Source organism: Anguilla rostrata, chromosome 17 (genome assembly GCF_018555375.3).
Source record: "Anguilla rostrata isolate EN2019 chromosome 17, ASM1855537v3, whole genome shotgun sequence".
Taxonomy (NCBI): Eukaryota; Metazoa; Chordata; class Actinopteri; order Anguilliformes; family Anguillidae; genus Anguilla; species Anguilla rostrata.
In genome coordinates, this window is record NC_057949.1 from 7,602,259 (window position 1) to 7,624,537 (window position 22,279).

The 22,279-nt window shown below is 45.2% G+C and overlaps 1 protein-coding gene across 1 annotated transcript in view; it reads right to left on the minus strand.

The window, feature by feature from the left end:
• Positions 1 to 2,364: 2,364 nt before the first annotated feature.
• Positions 2,365 to 22,279, minus strand: part of col1a1a (collagen, type I, alpha 1a) — a 30,589-nt gene continuing 10,674 nt past the window's right edge. Inside the window, exons 17-51 of the mRNA XM_064316531.1 lie at positions 22,096 to 22,194; positions 21,951 to 21,995; positions 21,244 to 21,342; positions 21,070 to 21,123; positions 20,539 to 20,646; positions 19,895 to 19,948; positions 19,264 to 19,362; positions 18,495 to 18,548; positions 17,815 to 17,913; positions 17,291 to 17,344; positions 16,853 to 16,906; positions 16,359 to 16,412; positions 16,194 to 16,247; positions 14,778 to 14,822; positions 14,576 to 14,674; positions 14,245 to 14,319; positions 13,020 to 13,157; positions 12,321 to 12,374; positions 11,855 to 11,908; positions 10,896 to 11,003; positions 10,642 to 10,695; positions 10,454 to 10,507; positions 9,679 to 9,840; positions 9,216 to 9,323; positions 7,465 to 7,572; positions 7,189 to 7,242; positions 6,988 to 7,095; positions 6,639 to 6,692; positions 6,382 to 6,489; positions 5,686 to 5,739; positions 5,337 to 5,444; positions 4,951 to 5,230; positions 4,626 to 4,816; positions 4,253 to 4,495; positions 2,365 to 3,713 (exon numbers count right to left, since the gene is read on the minus strand). Coding sequence (XP_064172601.1) covers positions 3,567 to 3,713; positions 4,253 to 4,495; positions 4,626 to 4,816; positions 4,951 to 5,230; positions 5,337 to 5,444; positions 5,686 to 5,739; positions 6,382 to 6,489; positions 6,639 to 6,692; positions 6,988 to 7,095; positions 7,189 to 7,242; positions 7,465 to 7,572; positions 9,216 to 9,323; positions 9,679 to 9,840; positions 10,454 to 10,507; positions 10,642 to 10,695; positions 10,896 to 11,003; positions 11,855 to 11,908; positions 12,321 to 12,374; positions 13,020 to 13,157; positions 14,245 to 14,319; positions 14,576 to 14,674; positions 14,778 to 14,822; positions 16,194 to 16,247; positions 16,359 to 16,412; positions 16,853 to 16,906; positions 17,291 to 17,344; positions 17,815 to 17,913; positions 18,495 to 18,548; positions 19,264 to 19,362; positions 19,895 to 19,948; positions 20,539 to 20,646; positions 21,070 to 21,123; positions 21,244 to 21,342; positions 21,951 to 21,995; positions 22,096 to 22,194 — 3,333 coding nt within the window. The 3' untranslated portion in view covers positions 2,365 to 3,566. The remainder of the gene's footprint in view (positions 3,714 to 4,252; positions 4,496 to 4,625; positions 4,817 to 4,950; positions 5,231 to 5,336; positions 5,445 to 5,685; positions 5,740 to 6,381; positions 6,490 to 6,638; positions 6,693 to 6,987; positions 7,096 to 7,188; positions 7,243 to 7,464; positions 7,573 to 9,215; positions 9,324 to 9,678; positions 9,841 to 10,453; positions 10,508 to 10,641; positions 10,696 to 10,895; positions 11,004 to 11,854; positions 11,909 to 12,320; positions 12,375 to 13,019; positions 13,158 to 14,244; positions 14,320 to 14,575; positions 14,675 to 14,777; positions 14,823 to 16,193; positions 16,248 to 16,358; positions 16,413 to 16,852; positions 16,907 to 17,290; positions 17,345 to 17,814; positions 17,914 to 18,494; positions 18,549 to 19,263; positions 19,363 to 19,894; positions 19,949 to 20,538; positions 20,647 to 21,069; positions 21,124 to 21,243; positions 21,343 to 21,950; positions 21,996 to 22,095; positions 22,195 to 22,279) is intronic.

Sequence of the window (22,279 nt, forward strand, 5' to 3'; positions counted from 1 at the left end):
TGTACATTACCCACACACACACCAAAACGTGTAGTGTAGCCATAGTTATAATCTTTGCCAAGTTACGTCTAAGATGGGCAGAACTCGTGATCTAATATTCACCTGACTGTTCACTCTCACAGACGCGCTCTCTGATTAAAAACGTTAGGTCGGTCGACAGTAGCTACCTCTGAAATGTCAATTGTATATGTTACTAATAATGACGATAAGAACCATTATACCTTACGTGGCAATAAAATGCGTTTATTTTATTATTGATGAGTTTATTTTTACAACAAAATACAATACATCAGGTGATGACTAACCTTTGATGTACAGTCCTAAGGGGTGGTTTGGCTCTATGAAACCGCAACTAGATGTCTGTGATCACAACTTATCATTTACAGTAGGCCTACAATTAAAAATGCACCGTTGTCCACGATCAGGAGCAATTAATTATTGTAAGTGGTATTGGCAACAATTATTGAATAATACAGGCAAGTTAGCAAATTTTAAAGTCTTATGGATTCTTTGTTTGCTATTGGCCTATGTGATAACAGCGTGACTGTAGTAAAGTTATTACAAATAGCTCAAAGTCCCGGCGAACAATTGATCAGTCTCTCACAGAATGAACACTTTACAGAAACTTTTATACAATGAGAACTTACCGTGTAAATATTAATAATATTAATTACACCCAACACTGCACGAAGTATAGCCTATATAACATTAAAACAGCGGTAAATATAAAATTGGCCAGAAATCCAAATTAGTTATTTTTTAAGTATATGAAAAACAATTTTTCAAAATACAGATGAACTCATGAGCACATAACCGTTTGTTCGTTCTTGCAGTCCACCGTGAACGTCAATCTTCGTGGCTACAGCTCCGAAACAGGAAAATGATTGTAGATAACCCGGAATAATACACTCCTTGAATTCTTCCCAGAAAAAAATCAAGATGAGACTCCTGTATTCACATTCATCGTTAAAGGGCATCAAATTTTTCTCCGTTGTTGCTTTTTTGTCGGAGCAGAATCCAAGAAAAAATCCAACTCGTCTCTGCATTAGAGAGAACCAAACTTTAAGTAAATCATTTGGCGCCGAATTTTCCTGGTTGCTCTTTATGTGCAGCTCCAACCACGCGAATGACATCACTTGGTTGACAATCGGCGCTTTGTCTGACATTGGGGCCCAGTGGCACCAAATTTAGGATGGGTATTTGAGTGGAGCTGCAAGGTAAAATGCCCACTGTTAATTTAACTCTTTAACAGTTTGTGTTCAAAATGATTCAGATGCACTCAGAGTAAAATGTAGTCTATTATTTCATATGAAAGTGGTCAGAATATTGCTTGTATGAAATAATTCTCTATATGTTTCCTTGAAAACGTTAGACATCTTTTTGTGCATGTATTTATACAAATGTCGTCAGTAGACTATAAAAAAACGACTTAATTCCTAGGTATTAACACAAGGAACGACCTAATAATACGTAACCCAATTAAAACCCAATTAATTGTATTGAGTGCATTTTTGCTGCTTTTTGAAAGGTCTCACTCTGGTATACACAATAAACTAACAACTAAATAAATAAACATAAAGTGTATTCTTGTTTCCTTCTGTGATTATGTGATTAGACTATGTACGTCGCCTACTTACCCCTCGAGCCACCTTGGTTTCCAGTTCTAATCTTATATCCTATCTTGACGCAGCCAGGACATCGCATTGCCTCACAGGTGAAATGTCCCCTTTACCCTTTCACAACACAACCTTTCGTGTGAATACTTTATTGAAGATTTTAACAAAATGAACGACATGGGTAAATCTAAATAAGAAGTCCTTATTCTTCTCACGTCCTTCTTTGTCACGTTCATCCGTTGGCGAGATTGCGCTCTGTTCCGCAGGTGAAGAGGTTTAGCCGAAACCACTACAGTATAGCCGTAGCAGGGTAGTCATTTCAGTTCTCTACAACCGTTTCAGATAGACCATATTCGAAACACTTCTTCTAACGCGTTCTCGCCTTAAAGTTTATAGACAATTTAAAAGATGTGGTGGCAGATTGTATCCCGTTGCTGAGCATTTTCTTAGATTATAGGCCTAACTATGCTTACTGTAAACTAAGAATAGGAGTTGAGAATGACACCGAAAAAAGTCACTGGCCACCAAAAAACGACAAAAAATTTAAGCGGTCATTTAGCGTAAGCCAACACAGAATTGGCAACAGGGATCTAGAGAATTTGAGCTTCTTCTGAATTATTGAGCGAAGGAAGCGTTTCACAGGTTTTATTTATCATTTTCAAAGTAAACATCTGTAGCAGGTGCAATATTTGCTTCATTCAAGTCCAGTCAGCAATCAGAGAAAAGTCAATATAAGGCCTCGCAAACATTAGGTAGAACACTTAACATGCTTTATTTCAGCATTCAAAATAATTAAAAACATCTCAAATTATTATACACATACAAAATAGGTACAGATCCTCTGGTATTCCCCCCAAAGTGTGTCTGCTTCTCGGGCGGTTTCTAAGTCTTTTCCATTTTTTTAAAACCCAGTTTCGAATTTTATAAAAAAACCCTCCTGAAGAAAGAAAATAACAAACTAACAAAAATCAAGGGGTGAAAGAGGGGTGCTGCTAGAAGGAATGCGGACAACAAAAGGGGGAATAAAAAAAACAAAAAAGTGGTGGGGAGTGGTGGTGAAAATGTGAAACAAAACAAAAATGAAACTCAGAACAAGTCCACCTGTTTAATCTACATCAGACAAGGTTGCATGAATCATATCTACAGTAATTATCTGTAAAAGCTGTAGAGCTTTTAAACAACACTTCATGAAGAAAACATTTGTTCTGCTTTGAAACAAGATATTTTATTAATTTAGCACCAAAGATCCTATAAGCATCAGTGAAAATAATATCAAAGGACGAGTCTTATTAAACACTGACGGACCTCATGAAGAATTAGCACCGTTTACAGTTGTTACATGCTTTTTCCCACGATACTTCTGACGTGTAAAATCTCTGCCCTGGTATTTGCTAACACTCTGCGTAACATGGATTAATTTTCTGAGGTAGCCATAAGATTTCAAAATGTTGATCCCCTGTCTCGGCTCGTAATTGTGTGACTTTTAAGGACAACGGTTGTCCCGCTAGTTGCTTTCCTGATGGTTAGAACAACAAGACACTTCACTGTCATTTTTCAAATTTATTTAACACCTGAAAACGGTACAAAGCATTTGTTTTTTCATTGTCCTTCCACAGTGGTAAAAAAATGGCAAAAGTCATCTGTATTCATTATGGGCTTTTCTTTTCAAACGCCAGAGAGGGATTTTACACTTTACAAGTATATATTATTTTCTTGTTGCAAGTGGAACAAACGATTCTTTTAAAGTGTCCTTGATGTAGGTGTTGATAATGGCCCAGAAAAATCGTTTCTGAAAAATGATAACACAGACATCGTCTTCAGAAATGTAGTTTTAAGCAAGTGGACCATTTTGCGGCCGAATGAAACTTTAGGTTTTTTTAATGCATAGAGAAAGTTTTAGAGAGATGACTGCTAGGAAAAAAAAAAACATTTCAAGTCCAGATTTCTTTTTTACAAGAAGCAGACTGGGCCAACTTCAATGCCAAATTCCTGATTGGGTGCACCAACGTCCATAGGAGCGATGTCAATGATGGGCAGGCGAGATGTTTTTGTTGTCTTGTAGTCAATGACTGTCTTTCCCCATGAGCCAGTGTGTGACTGTGGGAGGGAGAGAAAAATGGGAAAGGGCAATCAGTGACTTTACCTCAGTTTCGTTTGCATTTCCTTATTATCCATTCTACTTCAACGACACATTCCAAATTTTACCCACAATCCTCTTCTACGTCTGCATTTCAAATGGATAGTTTTAGCAAATATGATGCATGCTGCTATCTTTAACAGTAACGCAGTCATGGGCTATTTGAGCTGCTGTCCCGATTGCACGTTGCTACTAAAGCAGTGGTAACCAACCCTTTTTAGAGAAACTACCACCCTGTAGGTTTGAACTCAAACCATAATTTGGCACACCAGACTCCACTAATTAGCTGCTCAAAAAAGATCTCTAGCTGTTTGTAGAGGTGTGCTTTCTTAGGGTTGGAGTGAAAACCTAGAGGACGGTAGATCTCCAGGAACAGGGTTGGTTACCACTGCGCTAAACACTCGTCATGAAGGTGTTCTGGCAGCCTTGGCCCAGGACAGAGCTCGCATGAAGGCGTGATGCGTAAAAGAAGGATGGGAAGAGGGGAAGGAGGGCTCACCGTGCAGCCGTCCTCGGTGACGCTGTACGTGAAGCGGCTGTTGCCCTCGGCTCTGATCTCGATCTCGTTGGAGCCTTGCAGGAGGATGGCCTTCTTGAGGTTGCCGGCCTGCTGGTCCATGTAGGCGATGCTGTTCTTGCAGTGGTACGTGATGTTCTGGGAGGCCTCGGTGGACATGAGGCGCAGGAAGGTCAGCTGAATGTTGACATCCTCAGGCTTGGCACCCTCGCCGCCGTACTCGAACTGAGGCGGGCGATGGGACGGGGAGAGAGAGAGAGAGAGGATTAGAACATCAGAGAGCGCTACGTAGACCGAACGTGCAGAAGCCGAACGTTCCCCCTAGTCGGCCATGTCTTTCCCTCCTCCTGCTCACCTGGAAGCCGTCGCTCATTGCCTCGCCGAACCAGACGTGCTTCTTCTCCTTGATGTTCTTGCTGGTGTACCAGTTCTTCTGAGGGATGTCGGCCTGGGTTGGGTACACGCAGGTCTCGCCGGTCTCCATGTTGCAGTAGACCTTGATGGCGTCCTGAGAGCAGCCCTGGTCGGGGTCAATCCAGTACTCTCCTGTAGAGGGGGCAAGAGAGCAGGCCCACCATCAGACCACAGCGTTGTAGAGCACAGTGCTGCAGCACTAAGGCTGTCCCGCCGTTAAGGGAAACCAAAACGTTTCCAAAATCGGGGAGCGGGTAAAAACTCACCGCTCTTCCAGTCGGGGTGGCACATCTTGAGGTCGCGGCAGGTGCGGGCGGGGTTCTTCTTGGTGCCCTCGGGGCTGCGGATGTTCTCGATCTGCTGGCTCAGGGACTTGAGGGTGGAGTCCACCTCGAGGTCGCGGTCGCGCACGTTGGCGTCATCGGCACGGTAGTGACGGAAGGGATCGGGGGCCTTCTCCTGGGCGGGCTGGGCGATGAAGCCCATGTCGAATCCGCCGCCGGGGGGTCCGGGAGGTCCAGGGGGTCCGGGAGGTCCGGGGGGACCCTGTGTTTGAGAGAAAGGGCGAGAGAGGGAGAAGGTTGAGGACTGATGCTGAAGGACTTGCGCCGATGTTAAGATGTGGTGTGACGAGCCAGAGCGGGCAACTTACAGCAGGTCCGATTTCTCCAGTGCGACCACGGGGTCCAGGGGGTCCAATGGGGCCGGGCAGGCCGCTCATGCCATCCTTACCAGGGGATCCAGCAGAACCAGCGGGTCCCTGTAATGGAGGACAGACAGGTCAGTCCACATACTCACCATAATCATCACTACTATTGTACATTTCTGTTTCAGGAGTAGGCACTCACTATATCTTTGCAGATAAAGTACAGAACTTCTATAATGCCACAGAATACATCCATTAATGTATCCAGAATACATTGAGCTGCTAATGTAATGTATTTCATAATACACAGTGTGCTACAGTTGTGTAATGCTACATTAACTGCAGTCATACTCACTCTGGGTCCAGCGGGGCCAGCAGGTCCAGCAGGTCCAGTCTCTCCCGTGTGGCCCTAGGGGACAGAAGCATTACTGTATCAAAGCGCATTGGGCCCTGCACACACAGGTTCATGGGGGCCCCTAGATCACATGTCACTCCAATCAACACAAAATTTTAAAAAGTAGAATCACAAATCTGCTGTACAAGCCGATGAATGTAACACTGCAAATCAAGTAAAAAATCTAAAACATAATTATAAATGCAAAACCGGCCACAGATAATGGATCACATGCAGGTCTATTTACGTGTGATAAAGTGATTTATAAAAGCAATATTTCACTGAGGTTGGGTGGAGAAGATGCATATTCTCCACACAGGGGGAAAAGCAGTTCCTTTTAACTTGTGTGGAATGACCTGTCAAGGAATTTGTTCAGATTTGACAACACTGAGGCAACACCCGATGGTTGCTACGGTTATTCACACTGATCAGCCAGCAAAAAGCCTGTCCTGAGTAGCTGGTGTGAGAAATCTTTTTTTAAACTAAAATAAAGGGTAATGTGACTTTAACTCTGCCTCTCTGCAGCTCCCTATATGACTCTTTATCCCAGAGGTTTGTTTTGCCATGTGGAGGACGGGAGGGGAGGGGAGGGCAAATGTGTCCCAGCTGCCACCGACGGGTGTCGGTTGGCGGGCCGTGAACTGGCGCTTTACTCACAGCGGGTCCGGGCAGACCCTGCAGACCGGTGAAGCCTCTGTGTCCCTTCAGGCCCCTCTCTCCAGCTTCTCCAGCCTCTCCCTTGTCACCACGAGCGCCAACGGCACCCTGCAAGTGGAGGGAAAAGAGTGGGTGTTCAGAACATTGCCTGAATTTTATTCATTTATTTACTTGTTTATTTCTTTGTTTGAGTGAATAAATCTTAAACGTGGTATCTTTAGCGTGCAGGTTTTGAGGAGTTAAAATGGTGGACGTACAGCGGGGCCACGGGGGCCAGCGGGGCCAGCAGGACCAGCGGGACCAGCAGGGCCCTATAATACAGAAGAAAGAGGAGATGAGTAACAAACAACAAACAGGCCAGTTAATCTAATGCAAAATTTACACTCAAAATGTGCAAACACGATTTCAGTACTTGGAGGCAAGTCACTTCAGAGGTGAGATGGATAACTATACCTGAGTACTATGGTACAGTGTATTTCTTATTATGAACATCATATCCTGCTTTTTTGTTGGGTACTTAAGACTTGTCTCTTTACTGAGAGCGAACCTGTGACTGGTTCTCCCTTTTATAAGAAACTTTCACTGTGTGTGGGCCTGAATACTTACGGTCTCACCACGGTCGCCAGATTTGCCAGCAGGGCCAACGGGACCAGGAGCACCAGGGGGTCCAGGGGCACCAGGAGCACCAGCAGCGCCAGTCTCACCACGTTCACCCTAAAGGAGAAGAAAAGACAGGGTCAAATCTTGACACAGTGACTGTATTGTGGGAGTTGATTCAGTGGTGGTGGAGAGGAACCGCAGACTTACTTTCGGTCCAGCAGGGCCATCGCGTCCAGAAGCACCCTCAGCACCAGGGGAACCCTACGAGAGAACCAGAATAAACCGGTCAAGTATATGCTTTCCTAGCTCAAAACGACTATGAATGGATATAGGAGATACACAGCAGTGCAGGAAACCACAGTTGTCAATGTTGTGTGGGATTGGGTGGGTGGGGGGCAGACATTCAGTTTGAAGCACGCAGGTGTTTTTTTTTCTTTGTGGGGTTGAGTGTCAAATGTGAGCAGGGCTGGGAAAGCCTCTCACCTCACGTCCGGGTTCACCGGGAGCACCAGCCAGTCCAGGGGGTCCCATGGGTCCGCCAGGCCCACGTTCTCCTCCAGGGCCACCGGGTCCCTGTTTGCCAGGCTCTCCCTGTGGGGAAAATGAGGGGGGGGGGGGGTTAGCGAAGGTAGAGTAGAGTCCATGCCACACACTGCACCCTCTGTGGCAGTTTAATTTCAATTTTTGAAACGGATCGACGTCGGCGGAACCCTCAGTCAGTATCTGGAAAGATACGGAACCGTTGATCAGCACTGCGCTCATACTGAGCTCCTCTCTCAGTTCCATTTGAGTCAGATGTGAAAAAGGTCTAAGTTTTTCAAAAGTATCAAAGGTCTTCGCCCCGATCCTGGAAAAACCCATGTATTGGTGTATAAGCTGTGCCTAATAAGCACTATAACAGTGTGGATGAACACTGTTCTCTCGCTCGCTGAGATTTCAATCCAATCAGCAGAGGCCGACTCTCATTTAGGTAAAATTCTGTCAGCGACATAAATCAGAATAAAACCATATCCACTGTTCTCCAGTGAATCCTGAGTGACGAAGATCTACACATGGATTCCGCCAAAGATGTGTCTTTAATTTTCAGTGACGAATAAATGAAAGGTAATTGTAGCTTTTTTTTCCCCTTTCTTCGCAAGTGCAAGTTTGGTTAATTTTGTCGACTGCTGAACACGACAGGTTGTGTTTGTTAAGAAAAAAAAAAAAAGTTTAGGATAAATGATGACTGAATCCAGGCTCCTGTTTTGTGACTGACAGCTTTGGAAAGTCACAGACACTGCAGGCACTAAGAGTGCAGTCATGGGTCCAGAGCCAGTTGGACCATAAGAGCACCCTCACAGCATCCAGATACATCATGTTCTCATCTTAGGTTCAGTATCTCATAATGCTGAAGGCCAGCGACACAGAGCTTGCCTCTTTGTTTTATTATGTCTGCAATAAAGCTGCTGGACACTGACTCAGCCATTAATGACCGCTTTTGGATTTGAGCGTATCAGTGTGAATGATCTTTCAGCCTTTTAAAGGCCGAAGTGACACGCACAAAGCATTAGGCCTCGTGTGAGAGAAGAGGCTAAATTGTATGGGCAGACACTTGCAGACTTGTTAGTAAAGCTTCTTTTAGAGTTTATATAAAGGGGGCCAGTGTTTTTAAATAAGACTCATCCTTAATGAAAAAGTTACATTACATGAAAATGAGCCAGTTATGAGAGCCAAAACACGTGCAATACTTTCAAGACTTACTGGATACACATCTTTTCATTTAGCCTTCTAAACCTCATAAATTTAGCAATGTTGACTTATATCGCACATATGCACATATATCGATTTCAGAATGTGTTTCCCAATGTATGTCATTTTATCAAATATTCTACAATGTATGCAAAAAAATTACATATTTAAAGGGACAAAGATAAATACATTTGCTAATAAATTATTGTGACATATATCAATGTATTTATATATTACAAATAGTTTAATATTAAATGTTTGGAAATATATTACCTTTAACAAGCATGAATAGACAATTTTTAACTGACAGGAATGCAGTCTCCGTATCATTTATTAGCCTGGGCAAGCAGTATACTGAATTTTGCTATGTCAACTGTATAATGCCTATTGATCTGATCGTTTTTTTCTGGTTAATAAAATGTGCCTGATGGAGGGACACTGGAACACAAGCATTAGCCAGAGGACATGGGGGGAATGGGCCTGTGCCCTGCTGGGTAGGTACTCACAGATGGGCCGGGGAGGCCAGGGAAACCACGCTCGCCTCTCTGTCCTGGCAGACCCACAATACCACGGGATCCAGCAATACCCTGAGGGCCAGGAATACCTGGAGAACCCTGTAGGGTGGGAAGAGAGAGAGACAGAGAGAGAGAGAGAGAGGCAGAGGGAGAGAGAAAAGCAGTCACCACAGTGTCCACAACACAGTTTCCATAAAATAGACATCTCTTGCTGCCATTGCCACAGTAACGATCACAAGCCTCTTAAAGCCAGCTAAACTATGAGAAAAGTTCACTTGTTTCCTGTTTTTTATTTTTGTATTTCCTACAGAAAAAAACACATTTGTGCCAACATATTCAATGGCCCAGTGCAGACCCTGTTAGTACTGTGCAGCACGCGAAGGCCTGGAGGAGGCGCCACATGTTGTTGAAAGGCAATTATTGTGTTTTGGGGGGTTGCGGAGGGGGTACTTACAGAAGGCCCATCACCACCAGGGGCACCCTTCTCTCCAGAAGGTCCGGGAGGTCCAGCAGGTCCAATCTCACCAGAGCGACCAGCAGGGCCAGTGTCACCACGGTTACCCTTCTGTCCTTCCTTTCCTGCAGGGCCAGGGGGGCCAGGGGGACCGCTGTTACCCTAAAAGAGGGAGAGAGAGAAAGAGAAAGGTGGGTTAGTCTTTTGCCGTGTAACACCACCCTTCATGAAACATTTTTATTCAGTGACCCTTTATGTAAAGGTGTATTGGGTTTTTTTTGTATCAGGATAAACCTATTTCTCATGACATGACTGTATTCTAACACGATATTGGGTGAAAGTTGACAAGTGTGATGAAATTATGCACATAACTAAATGTGTGCATAAGTAAGACAGAATATTTTAGAGCACAGACTTATGTGCTCTGATAATACAGATGGCTCTTAGAATGTCACTTTATTAGATCACATTAAGCCTATTTCAGAAAGTCAAAGGGGCAATGTAGATTTCCAGCCTGTTATGGACAATGGGCAAACAGCACTCACAGATCGCACTGATGCGACAGCTGATCTTAACGAATCAAAATACATTGTTTTCCTCACCAATGACATGTCAATTAGGTCATATCAGTGCCACTGCCCTGCACTAATCTGCTCCTTATCATTCCCCGAGGAGGAAGTGAGCGAGTGCTGTGAACAGGTGTATTGTGGGGAATGTAGGATATGGACCGATGGTGGCTGAATGAAGAGGTTGAGAGGTATAGGGGTACACTTACAGCGGGGCCGGGGGGTCCAACTCTGCCAGCAGCACCAGGGAAACCAGTAGCACCCTAAACAGTGAGAGAGACCCAGACATCAGACATCCAAAATACCAATATGTCAATCTAGGTATAACAAACAAATGAAATTGATTGATGATATAATCCAACATTTTTATTTTTTCATTTTTTTGATGAATACTTACAGGGGGACCAGCAGCACCACGACCACCTTTGGCTCCGGTGGGACCAACGGGACCCTGTGAGGACACAGCAGCACATGAGAACCCAGGCAGAACACAGTGTGGGATCATGAACAGATCCTCCACGTCCAGAGACCACTTTTAGCTGGGCCACCCTTACCTTACATACACAAGTTATGATAGTGAGTTATGAATACTTGTTAAGACAAGACTCATTTCTTGGTTTTTTTGCAGTGAGAGCACTGGTCCCACAGTACCTGAGGTCCAGGAGCACCAGTAGGTCCAGCAGGTCCGGGAGCACCAGCGTCGCCCTTGGCACCAGTGTCACCAGCCTCACCCTTAGCACCAGCCTGACCATCACCACCCTGAGAGAAGGAGAGAGGAGCGGGTTTAAAGGTCATGGCGGCACAAGAGCAGTCAATGTCCAACTCTCCCAGTCCACCAGAGTCATTCTCCTTCCACAGAGCATTAGTGATCATTGCTGTTGTGTTTTCATAAATCAGGGTCTAACACTCATGTACAAAGCTGAGACTGAAAAATCCTATGAACCTGACATGACCTATTTTGCTAAAATACAGCATTACTCAATTCTGTATGACGGGTGTTTAAGCTGACCGATTAATACTGAATATCAAGCAACGCTGCCAGATAACTTTCCATGCATGTATAAGGTCTGGTGTGTACTCAACTTCTTAAGCTGACCATGTGTCAGGCTGTTCTCTACCAAGCTGTTAGCATATGGCTAAATGGACTGGCTGGTATTTCTCAACCAAGCCATTAGCGTATGGCTAAATGGACTAGCTGGTATTTCTCTACCCAGCCGTTAGCATATGGCTAAATGGACTGGCTGGAATTTCTCAACCAAGCCGTTAGCATATAGCTAAATGGACTGGCTGGTATTTCTCAACCAAGCCATTAGCGTATGGGTAAATGGACTGGCTGGTATTTCTCTACCCAGCCGTTAGCATATGGCTAAATGGACTGGCTGGTATTTCTCTACCAAGCCGTTAGCGTATGGCTAAATGGACTGGCTGGTATTTCTCTACCAAGCCGTTAGCGTATGGCTAAATGGACTGGCTGGTATTTCTCTACCCAGCCGTTAGCATATGGCTAAATGGACTGGCTGGTATTTCTCTACCAAGCCGTTAGCGTGTGGCTAAATGGACTGGCTGATATTTTTCTACAAGTCTTGTAGTCTATGGCTGGTATTACTTACAGGAGGACCAGCAAAGCCAGCAGGTCCAGGGGCACCAGCTTCACCACGCTCGCCCTGATGGACAGAGAGAGAGAGAGAGAGAGAAGGGGGGAGGGGTGTTAATCATGTGTGAAGGGGTAAGAGGAAATGAATGTAATCGAATGTGATGTAATGGCTGCTTTCTTGCTTGAACTGGTAGAAAGGCTTCCCTTAAACTGCACATGTGCGCATTACAGGATGGCTCTATGAGAATGGCCACTGAGTCAGCATGCAGTTAAAAAGATACCCTGAATGATCCCAATAGGTGGTTTATAGGTACTGCCCCCATGGTACACTAAGCGACACTAAGTGGTGCAAAGTGACGGTAACAGTATGATGTCATGCAGAACCTTTTCTCTTTCTGCTGTGCTAGCAAAGACTGTAGGCCTCCGTAGTACGTTTTGCCTCTAGTATGACCAAGTGTGAAGTTTCGGAAGGGGGTACTTACAGGGGCACCACGGGCACCACTGGGACCAACAGGGCCAGCGGGACCAGACTCACCCTGGACGAGGGGAAAGAGTAAAATCACACATCAGATGCAATTTGAATTAATTTATTTGTTTATTTTACAGGGACAATGCACTTTATTAACATTCCTATATAAGCACCAGAGTTAGCCAAGAAGACTAATTTTCATCTGTAGTTCCTGGACTGCACATTTTTAAAGGTGCAACTGTTTCAAAAGATTTAACTCTTGATAGATTATTTTTTATTATTTGTCATTATGATCAGATTAAACTCTATTAAGTAAGCTACTGGGATACACACATTCATATTTGGTACTTCAGTGCAACTCCAAGTCACTAGGTGTGGTGTCTGTCTCTAGATTAATAGTTGATATGTCTGACAAGACAGATATCATTTAAATGATGAATTACACCACCAGTACAAAGTTATTCACTCGTGGTTTATATCGCTCTGTGTAATGCAGTGGGGCATTGATCTGTAGATCTAGATGCTATGTTATTTATCAGGCCCTGCTTTTGTAATGGAAGGAATGGTAAAAATGATAAACAATCTTTCATTGATCAGCTTCTTTTTCTAGCGCTACCTTTTTTTCTGATCTCTTTTATTGATCAGGTTCTCTTTCTCCGGAACGCAAAGGCGAATATTCCCGCGGTTCTTCATTTCGCCTACGGACACCCACCTTATCACCAGAAGGACCGGCGGGGCCGGGGAGACCGATGGGGCCAGTCATGCCACGGACGCCATCCTTACCGGGGGCACCGTCAGCACCTTTGGCACCACTGTCACCCTGAGAGGAGAGACACGGTGATGTGAGTACCTGGACATACTTGGCACGCTGCTTACTGATCTAATCAGCTCTCATCAGCTTATCTTAGCATCAAATAATAAACAGTGATGAGATTAATAAGCACTTTGGAGGGAGGTGTGTGAGTTCATCTGAGGGGCAGGGCAGGTCGTGCACACTGGAGTGAGGTGTGTGAGTTTATCTGAGGGGAGAGGAAGGTCGTGCACACTGGAGTGAGGTGTGTGAGTTTATCTGAGGGGAGAGGCAGGTCGTGCACACTGGAGTGAGGTGTGTGAGTTTATCTGAGGGGAGAGGCAAGTCGTGCACACTGGAGTGAGGTGTGTGAGTTTATCTGAGGGGAGAGGCAAGTCGTGCACACTGGAGTGAGGTGTGTGAGTTTATCTGAGGGGAGAGGCAGGTCGTGCACACTGGAGTGAGGTGTGTGAGTTCATCTGAGGGGCAGGGCAGGTCGTGCACACCGTAGTGAGGTGTGTGAGTTTATCTGAGGGGAGGGGTAAGTCGTGCACACTGGAGTGAGGTGTGTGAGTTTCTCTGAGGAGAGGGGCAGGACGTGCACACCATAGTGAGGTGTGTGAGTTTCTCTGAGGGGAGGGACAGGTCGTGCACACTGGAGTGAGGTGTGTGAGTTTATCTGAGGGGAGAGGCAGGTCGTGCACACTGGAGTGAGGTGTGTGAGTTTCTCTGAGGGGAGGGGCAGGGCGTGCACACCATAGTGAGCTGTGTGAGTTTCTCTGAAGGGGGGGCAGGTCGTGCAGGGCTGCAGTGAGGTGTGTGAGTTTCTCTGAGGGGAGGGGCAGGTTGTGCAGGGTTGCAGTGAGGTGTGTGAGTTTATCTGATTGGAGGAGCAGGCCGTGCAGGGCTGGAGTGAGGTGTGTGAGTTTATCTGATTGGAGGGGCAGGTCGTGCAGGGCTGGAGTGAGGTGTGTGAGTTTATCTGATTGGAGGGGCAGGTCGTGCACACTGGAGTGAGGTGTGTGAGTTTATCTGTACGGAGGGGCAGGTCGTGCAGAGCTGGAGTGAGGTGTGTGAGTTTATCTGTGGAGAGGCAGGTGCGTGCAACACTGTACTGTGTTGCTTCGTACCGGAGAGCGCAGGTCACGCGAACACTTCCTGGCTTCACGGCACAGGGCGCACCACCCTGAGCGCCAGGGGCACCTGGAGCACCTGCGTCACCCTAAAACAGAGAGAGAGAGAGAGAGAGATGGAGAGAATGATCAATGTGTAAATGAGAGAAATCCAAAAATGAGAACTGACTTCTGAGTTTACCTACCTAGTTAGAGGTTAATCATGAATAGAAATTCTATTAATGCACTGTATATAGCACATACTACTACTAGGAAAACTGCTACAAATAATAATATTTTTACTACATCATCCTGGCTACACAATGCCAGTTTAAGCACCATCCTGTGAGCACTTCCTGTTCTCACCTTAGCACCATCGTTACCGGCAGCGCCAGGAGAACCGCGGGCGCCGGGGGGTCCGGCAGCGCCGGGGGCACCACGCTCACCGGGGAAACCTCTGTCACCCTGGGCGGAGGGGAAAAGAGGCGTGCCGTTAGCATTTTGGGGTGAGATGCAGGCTCTGTAAACGGTCGGCCATTTTGTCAATCCGTCATCGGTGGATACTCACTCTGGAACCAGCGGGGCCGACAGCTCCAGCCTCACCAGGTGCGCCCTGAAAGAGAGAGGGGACTTCAGCCACAGTGCACAAAACATCTATCGCCTATTCATTAACTCAGTTCCCACAATGCTTTGTCATCACTTGTTTACAGTGAAACTGTAAGTTGCAACTTTTTAATAAAGTAAGAAATAATGTCTATTATGATTTGTGCTATTATACTCTAGGAGCAGTTAAGTGGATTAAGCTGTAATCGGTCTAAGACCAAAAGCATGCTCTCAAAAAATTATTATTTTACAATTCCATTTTTGGCACTTGGAATTAATTTGAGTAGTGGTCTTTATAAGGGCATAGTTGAAAATGAATCTCGAGGGAATGTATTTAATTGAACACACCTTTCCCTTGCCTGTTTATTAAAAGCTCCTACAAACACTTGCCCTGGGTTACTTTTTAGTGCTCATTAGTGAAGCTGTTGTCATCTCCACTGCAGACTTGCTTCTAGCAATCTAGTAAGACTCCATAAGTATGTATCTGAGTAAGTATATTCTGTTCTCAGTGTCTAAGTATGTTAGTAAATATCTCACTAAGTATATTATGTTCTCTCAGAATCTAAGTATGTAAGTAAATATTTCACGTAGTAATATTTCAAGTATATTCTGTTCTCTCGGTGCGTAAGTGTGTATCTCAGTAAGTATATTATGTTCCCTCAGTGTGTAAGTATGTATGTTCCCTCAGTGTGTGTGTAAGTACATAAGTGTCTCAATAAGTATATTCTGTTCTCTTAACGTGTAAGTATGTAAGTATCTCAGTAAGTATATTCTGTTCTCTTTGCGTGTAAGTATGTAAGTATCTCAGTAAGTATATTCTGTTCTTTCAGTATGTAAGTAAGTATCTCAGTAAGTATATTCTGTTCTCTTAGTGTGTAAGTATGTAAGTAAGTATCTCAGTAAGTATATACTGATCTCTCAGTGGGAGCAAAGTGTACAACAGTCCTCTGCAACATGGAAGGTAATAATGCTGATTCTGAGCTGATTCCAGTTCATTCTGTAAAAACCTCTGAGCCGATGTCATTTTCAGTTTGACCGCATTGCTACTAGTTGTTTGATAGTTGTCCCTTTGTCTAGAGAATTATCATTCAATAGAAGGAATAGATTTTCTAGATTTTCCCAGAATTGCTTCTTCCAGAAGAAGAAGGAAGTTGAAGATCCTGCCTGGATTTTTCTGAATGCCGATTTGCTTATATATAATGAATTTCCCTTCTCTTTTTGATATGGGAAGTAATGTGATTTAACATCCCGGTCACACGATTTTGTTTGACATTCTATGACCTCTGTGACCTTTCTGCCAGTCGCCCTGGCGCCCTGAAGTGGAACACAGAGATTCAGGTGGCCGGTGCCGGCACAACGACTAAGGAGCCACTGCGCTTACCTGCTCTCCGGGCTTGCCAGTCTCACCGGTTGCACCCTGGGGTCCGGGCAGACCCTGAAAGAGAGACACAGGAAAGGGGTGTTGGAGATCTCAGGTGCTCGCAGCGGGCAGCGCGGGGGGGGCCTACGCGGACGTCCGGGTCCCTTTTCAAAGGTGAGCACTCACCTGGAATCCAGCGGCACCACCGGGACCCTGCTCGCCTCTCTCTCCTGCGGGTCCCTGAGAGGAAGAAGCAGATAATGAAGTGAGTAATGAAATGATAATGAAGTGATAATGAAGTGAGGAATGACATGATAATGAAGTGATCATGAAGTGTGTAATGAGCCAGGTGGATAGTGCCTTTTCTGTTCACTTAACTAACTGGCATCATATTCAAGCTCCTGTTTATGAGATTATGTTAGAGGGTGTGTGTGTGTGTGTGTGTGTGACTGTAATGGCTCTCAGGGTAGTGTTACGTTGTGTTGTAGGTGCTGGTAATATTTCACGTCCCTCAGTAAAGTTTACAGGTGGGATAAGAGGCCTGCCCCATGGGGCATGTGAGCAGATCACTGAGCCATTACAGAATTTACACATGAATATCTCCATAGGACTAATCAAAAATAAAATGTGAGGACATGTGACATCAGGCGGGACCAACTGATAGGGATCCCAGTACTTACAGCAGGTCCTGGAGCACCAGGAGCACCAACATCACCATCTTTGCCAGGGGCGCCCTTTGCAGAAACAAAATAAACTGTTTTCAGATCACAAACTTAAGATACAAATGTCAACATGCATTCTCTGCCCAAGCCTGTCATATGTAATCATAGTAATCATGTTAATCGTGACCTGAAATCCAAGCCTTGCATCCCAAGGGAAATGCAATGTTTCTTAAATTAAAATTAAAATGTATAAAAGATAAAAATATACTCGCATATATGTTTGTGACAAGAAAAAAATACATAAATAAAATAGCCGTATATAGAGTAGAGAGAGGAAGATAACCCTGAAGGGCTTATTCATGGCCTCCAACTCTACAGAAAAAAACAATGTTCACAATATTATATCAAAACAAAAGATTTTATGACTGATGGGCGATTGTGGGCACTTGTACTTACAACAGCACCGGCTGGTCCCATAAGGCCTCTCTCGCCGCTCTTGCCAGCCTCGCCCTAGAGAAAATAAAAATGAAGCTGTTACATTCTCGCCCCCGAAAAAATTATTCCCACATGTCTGGACACCAGATAGATTATTACTATTATTATCAATATTATCCAGCCAATTCAGTCCTTATTTTCTTTATCGATGTGAAATCAAGCAAAGGGATCGGTAGTCATTACTGCTGGCCCTAGCTCTGTTTTGCTATCGCTAATGCTGTCTGTGCATTAGAGAGTGGCATCAGAGGTCAATGAGAGGTTAGGCCATGGCCCCGTATGTAAACGGGATCAGGGATTTTAGGCCCCATCACCCTAGGCCACCCCCTCCGTGCACAATTACAGCACAATTTTTTGAGGGCCCCTTGTCAGTCAGAGCCCTTGGAATCATCCTAACCCCCGCTCCCCCCCCCCCCCACCGCCCCCGCCCCACATATGGTGCCACTGCTCAGCACTCTCAGGTATGGAGGATGTTTAACGAAACTTACAGCAGCACCCTTGGGTCCAGGGAATCCCATGACACCGGGCTGACCTCTTGCTCCAGCAGGGCCTGGGGCTCCAGGGCGGCCATCTTGTCCAGCAGGACCCTGTCAAAAGAGGGATAACTTCTGTGAGCCTTGAAAAAAAGGCACACCTCTCAACATGAGTAATATATCTGTTACTGCATGTTGTTGCATGATGCTATTTTCTTTTTCTTTTAATTTCTGCAAAAGACCGAATTAATTTCCCCTTTTGAGTGAAAAAAGTGAAACTGAACTGAAATGAATTTAATTTAAGCATTGTGCTTGATGGTTCATCCACGGATTCAGGAGGGAAATCTCCTTATTTTGAGAACTGGTGAGTACTATTGTCTCCAATTCTCCATGTTCACAACAAAAATAATCTAAATGTAGATCAACTGTGCTTCCTTTGGCATTGGCACTGCTGAATAATGTCACCATAGCTGATTTACTTTCAGCTCTATACAGGCTATAGGAGTGCTCATAGAATGCTTTCAGCTGGGCACTCATTATAATGTTTCGCCACACTTTTAAATGTGAATTTTTCAGATCAAATTACCAGAGTACTCCATAAAATTTTCCCATCATTCCGGTGTTATCTGAAGAAGGCAGTTCAGATTGGGTCAGGTGGAGGAGATATGACAGAGGGTAAGAAGCTCAGTACTCACAGGGCCGCCAGTCTTGCCATCGGGTCCGGGGCTGCCAGGGCTGCCAGTCATACCCTATGGAGTAGACAGGTTGAGAGATGGGTACGGGTCAGGCATGGACACAAAACCGGCCTTAAGCCAACGGATAACACTGAGACAAAATAAGGCCTGCTTCATTTGGCCTGAACTGTTTTACATTTCTTGGCTTTTATGGTGAATACACGGGACAGGAGGACAGCGCTTTTTGTGCATTGTTGACTGAGACACAGTGAGCGTTTGTTTTTGCAGTTTGTGCTGGACAGTTCTGATGGAAGGTCCAAATACTGAACTATAGGACTCGCTTTCTGATGAATTGCAGGACTCGGTTTCTACGCTGAAAAAAATGTTTCAGTGAATAAACCCAAATCTTGTACTTCAGTTTGTTAAACCTGTATTTTTTAGGTCTTCTCAACTGAAAATTTTAGGTTAATTTGATTGAACCTAAGAATTTTCAACTGAGAAAACTAATTAAAGTAGAATTCTTAATTTATCCAATGAAACTTTTTTTCCGTTGTTATGAGCCTATAGGACTGTGGCTTTCTAAGCCACCACCCTCTTAGGCCACAACTGAGCAATTAATGCTCGTGAACAAATGTGTAGCGTTCAGATAAGTGAGTATATTGCATTAAAACAATTTCTGTTTGTCTTAGGTTGGACCTCAGCTCCTCCCAGGTGTTTAAAAAAGGTTTAGCTGTGCTCCCTAAACATCTGCACTCGGGGGTTTGTGCAGACAGACATACGGACGACTCACCTTGGCTCCGGGCATGCCAGGTTCTCCATTGCGTCCGGACTCACCGGTGGAGCCCTTGGGTCCTACGGGGCCAGGTCCACCACGCTCACCAGTGGCACCCTGAGGTAGAGGAGAGGGGGAGGCGGGAAAAGGAGAGGTGGGGAGAGATGAGGTGAGTTCCACTTCAGAACCACGGACAGCATTCAGCAGTTCCACACACCCGCATGCATCTTCAAGATTAAAGTAAAGGTTGAATGAATGAAGGAATGAGTTATGGCTTCTGCATGCACAAGATCCATTATATAATGGGCAATGTGCCTTATAAGGCACCATTAATTTTAATAATAAACTGATTCATATATGAATTTTAACTTGTGCAGACTATAGAAATAATGTAGGTTGATGCCTAGGTTATCTTGTTAATTAATATGTGTAACAGATCAGTAAGCAGCAGCTGTTAACTAATTCTGACTAGGATGCTGGTCAGTGTCCTCTGATTGTGGAAGCATGGGCCCCGCTCTACAAGCGTCCTTGGATACACTCTGTGTGTGCATGCACAGGTATTATACACTGCTTATCCTCCTGGGCTCCGATCAGCCTGCTTGTGAGAGAGTTCTCTCCGTGGAAGAGTGTAGCATTTCATTCTGCTCACCTTGGGGCCACCAGCTCCATCACCACCAGGGAAACCACGGTTTCCGGGGGCACCCTGTTGGGGGAAGGGGGGGGGGGGGGGGAATCAAAACCATCACACACCTGCCCTGTCACCACATCTCTCATCAGCCCATTCAGGAGGCTCACAACATCAGGGCTTTCCTCAAGCCCTGAATCAGGCTATTAACCTTTACAGCAATATTAAATCAGTTGGCTTTCTGCCTAAAGTAGGCCTAATGTAACATAACATAACAGTACATAACATAACAAAATGATGAGAACAGGCCATTCAGCCTAACAGTGCTTGGCATTTTCCTGACTAAATTGTACCTAGTGCTCTGATCACTTACAGGCTAGATATTCTTGAAAACCCCCGGATTTCTGCCTCTACTGTGACCTGGCAGGCTATTCCACACATTAACCACTCACTGTGTTAAACATTTCAATTTCAAAAGACAAAAAAAGCGTCACAAATAGCATAAGCTACGTAAAGTGACTGCGTGTGTGGACACCAGACCTCTACGGCCGAACACTTTCTAACTTTACAACTTGACCACATTTCTGACAGCCATTGGGGCTTTCAGAGTGGGACGGGGGTCCCGTGATAGGGTGAAAGAAGGACAGAGGGACAGAGGACGGACGTACACGCTCTCCGGGGGCTCCGCGAGCTCCAGCCGCGCCGGGCTCACCACGGGATCCTCTCTTGCCCTCCTCTCCGGCGGGACCGGGTGGGCCTTGCACTCCAGAGGGTCCCTTGGGTAGGGAGAGCACGGACAGGACCGTCACACATTTGTCTGCAGCTTCAGCTAGCTCTGCCACTGATCAGACCTGACCAATCGAACGCACATCCCTAAGTCTGAATGAAACCTGTACGCAGTTCACTGCCAGAGGTCTGCTCATTTCCATTTTAATCGGGTAATGTAGTGAAATTCAACTGAATTGAACTGAAACACTGGTGACAATAATCCTGGCCTCCATGTTGCGTTATAGATTGGCTAACATCTATTATCAGGATTTTATGCAGTCAGGTATATTCTAATCCATCACAGTGCTTTTGGTATTATTTTTGGAGTCTGCTATGGAAACAGTACGTAAAGGTAAATATTAGGTGCGGCAGATTAAATGACAGACGTGTGATTTGTGTGTGCCAGGTTTTGTGACAGCAGGTGTACTTACAGGCTCTCCCTTAGCACCAGGGTCTCCCTTATGACCAGGAGCACCAACCTCACCCTGTGATGGGAAAAAACAAACAAAGAGGGTTAACACATTCCACACATCTGTACTGGCTGAAAGGAAATGCACCCTGAATGACGTGATTGTGAATATTAAAAACGTTTAAAGGATACCTACAGTGTTACCCTTAGGACCAGGAGCACCAGGAGTACCCTGAGGTCCGGGGGGGCCACGGGGTCCAGGGAATCCAGGAGCACCAGCAACGCCAGCAGCGCCCTATAAAAAAATAGTGCAGAAAGCGTGCTTTAGCCACAAAAACCCTGACCAATCAGAAACATTGCTTATCACATCATTAAAACCCTGACCAATCAGAAACATCACTCATCATATTATTAAAAACCCTGACCAATCATAAACATCACTCATCACGTCATTAAAACCCCTGACCAATCAGAAACATCACTCATCATATTGTTAAAACCCTGACCAATCAGAAACATCACTCATCACATCACTGAAAATCCTGACCAATCAGAAACATCATTCATCACATCACTAAAAACCATGATAAATCAGAAACATCACTCACCACATCACTAAAAACCCCTGACCAATCAGAAACATCATTCATCACATCTCTAAAAACCCTGATAAATCAGAAACATCACTCACCACATCACTAAAAAAACCCTGACCAATCAGAAACATCACTCATCACATCACTAAAAACCCCTGACCAATCAGAAACATCATTCACCACATCACTAAAAACCCTGACAAATCAGAAACATCATTCACCACATCACAAAAAACCCCTGACCAATCAGAAACATCACTCATCACATGATTAATGTATAATGATGTGGCTGAGCAGCTGTACTTACAGGGGCACCCTTGGCACCAGCAGCTCCATCCTGACCGGGGTTACCCTGGAGGGAGGGGCAGAAAGCAGAGACCGGTGAGCACTGCCCACTGGGCGACTGGCAGCGTGCGATTGGCGACAGGTTCTGATGGTGTATCGTTACTCACAGCAGCACCAGCAGCGCCAGCGGGTCCGGGGCTACCGGGCTCACCACGGGAACCAGGAGCTCCATCTGGACCACGGCTTCCCTGAGGACCAGCATCTCCCTGTGGGGTGGGGGGGGGGGGAGGTCATTGCAGTATCAGTATCACATGACCCCTTCACCTTAAGTCATCCAAGACAGGTGAGGTG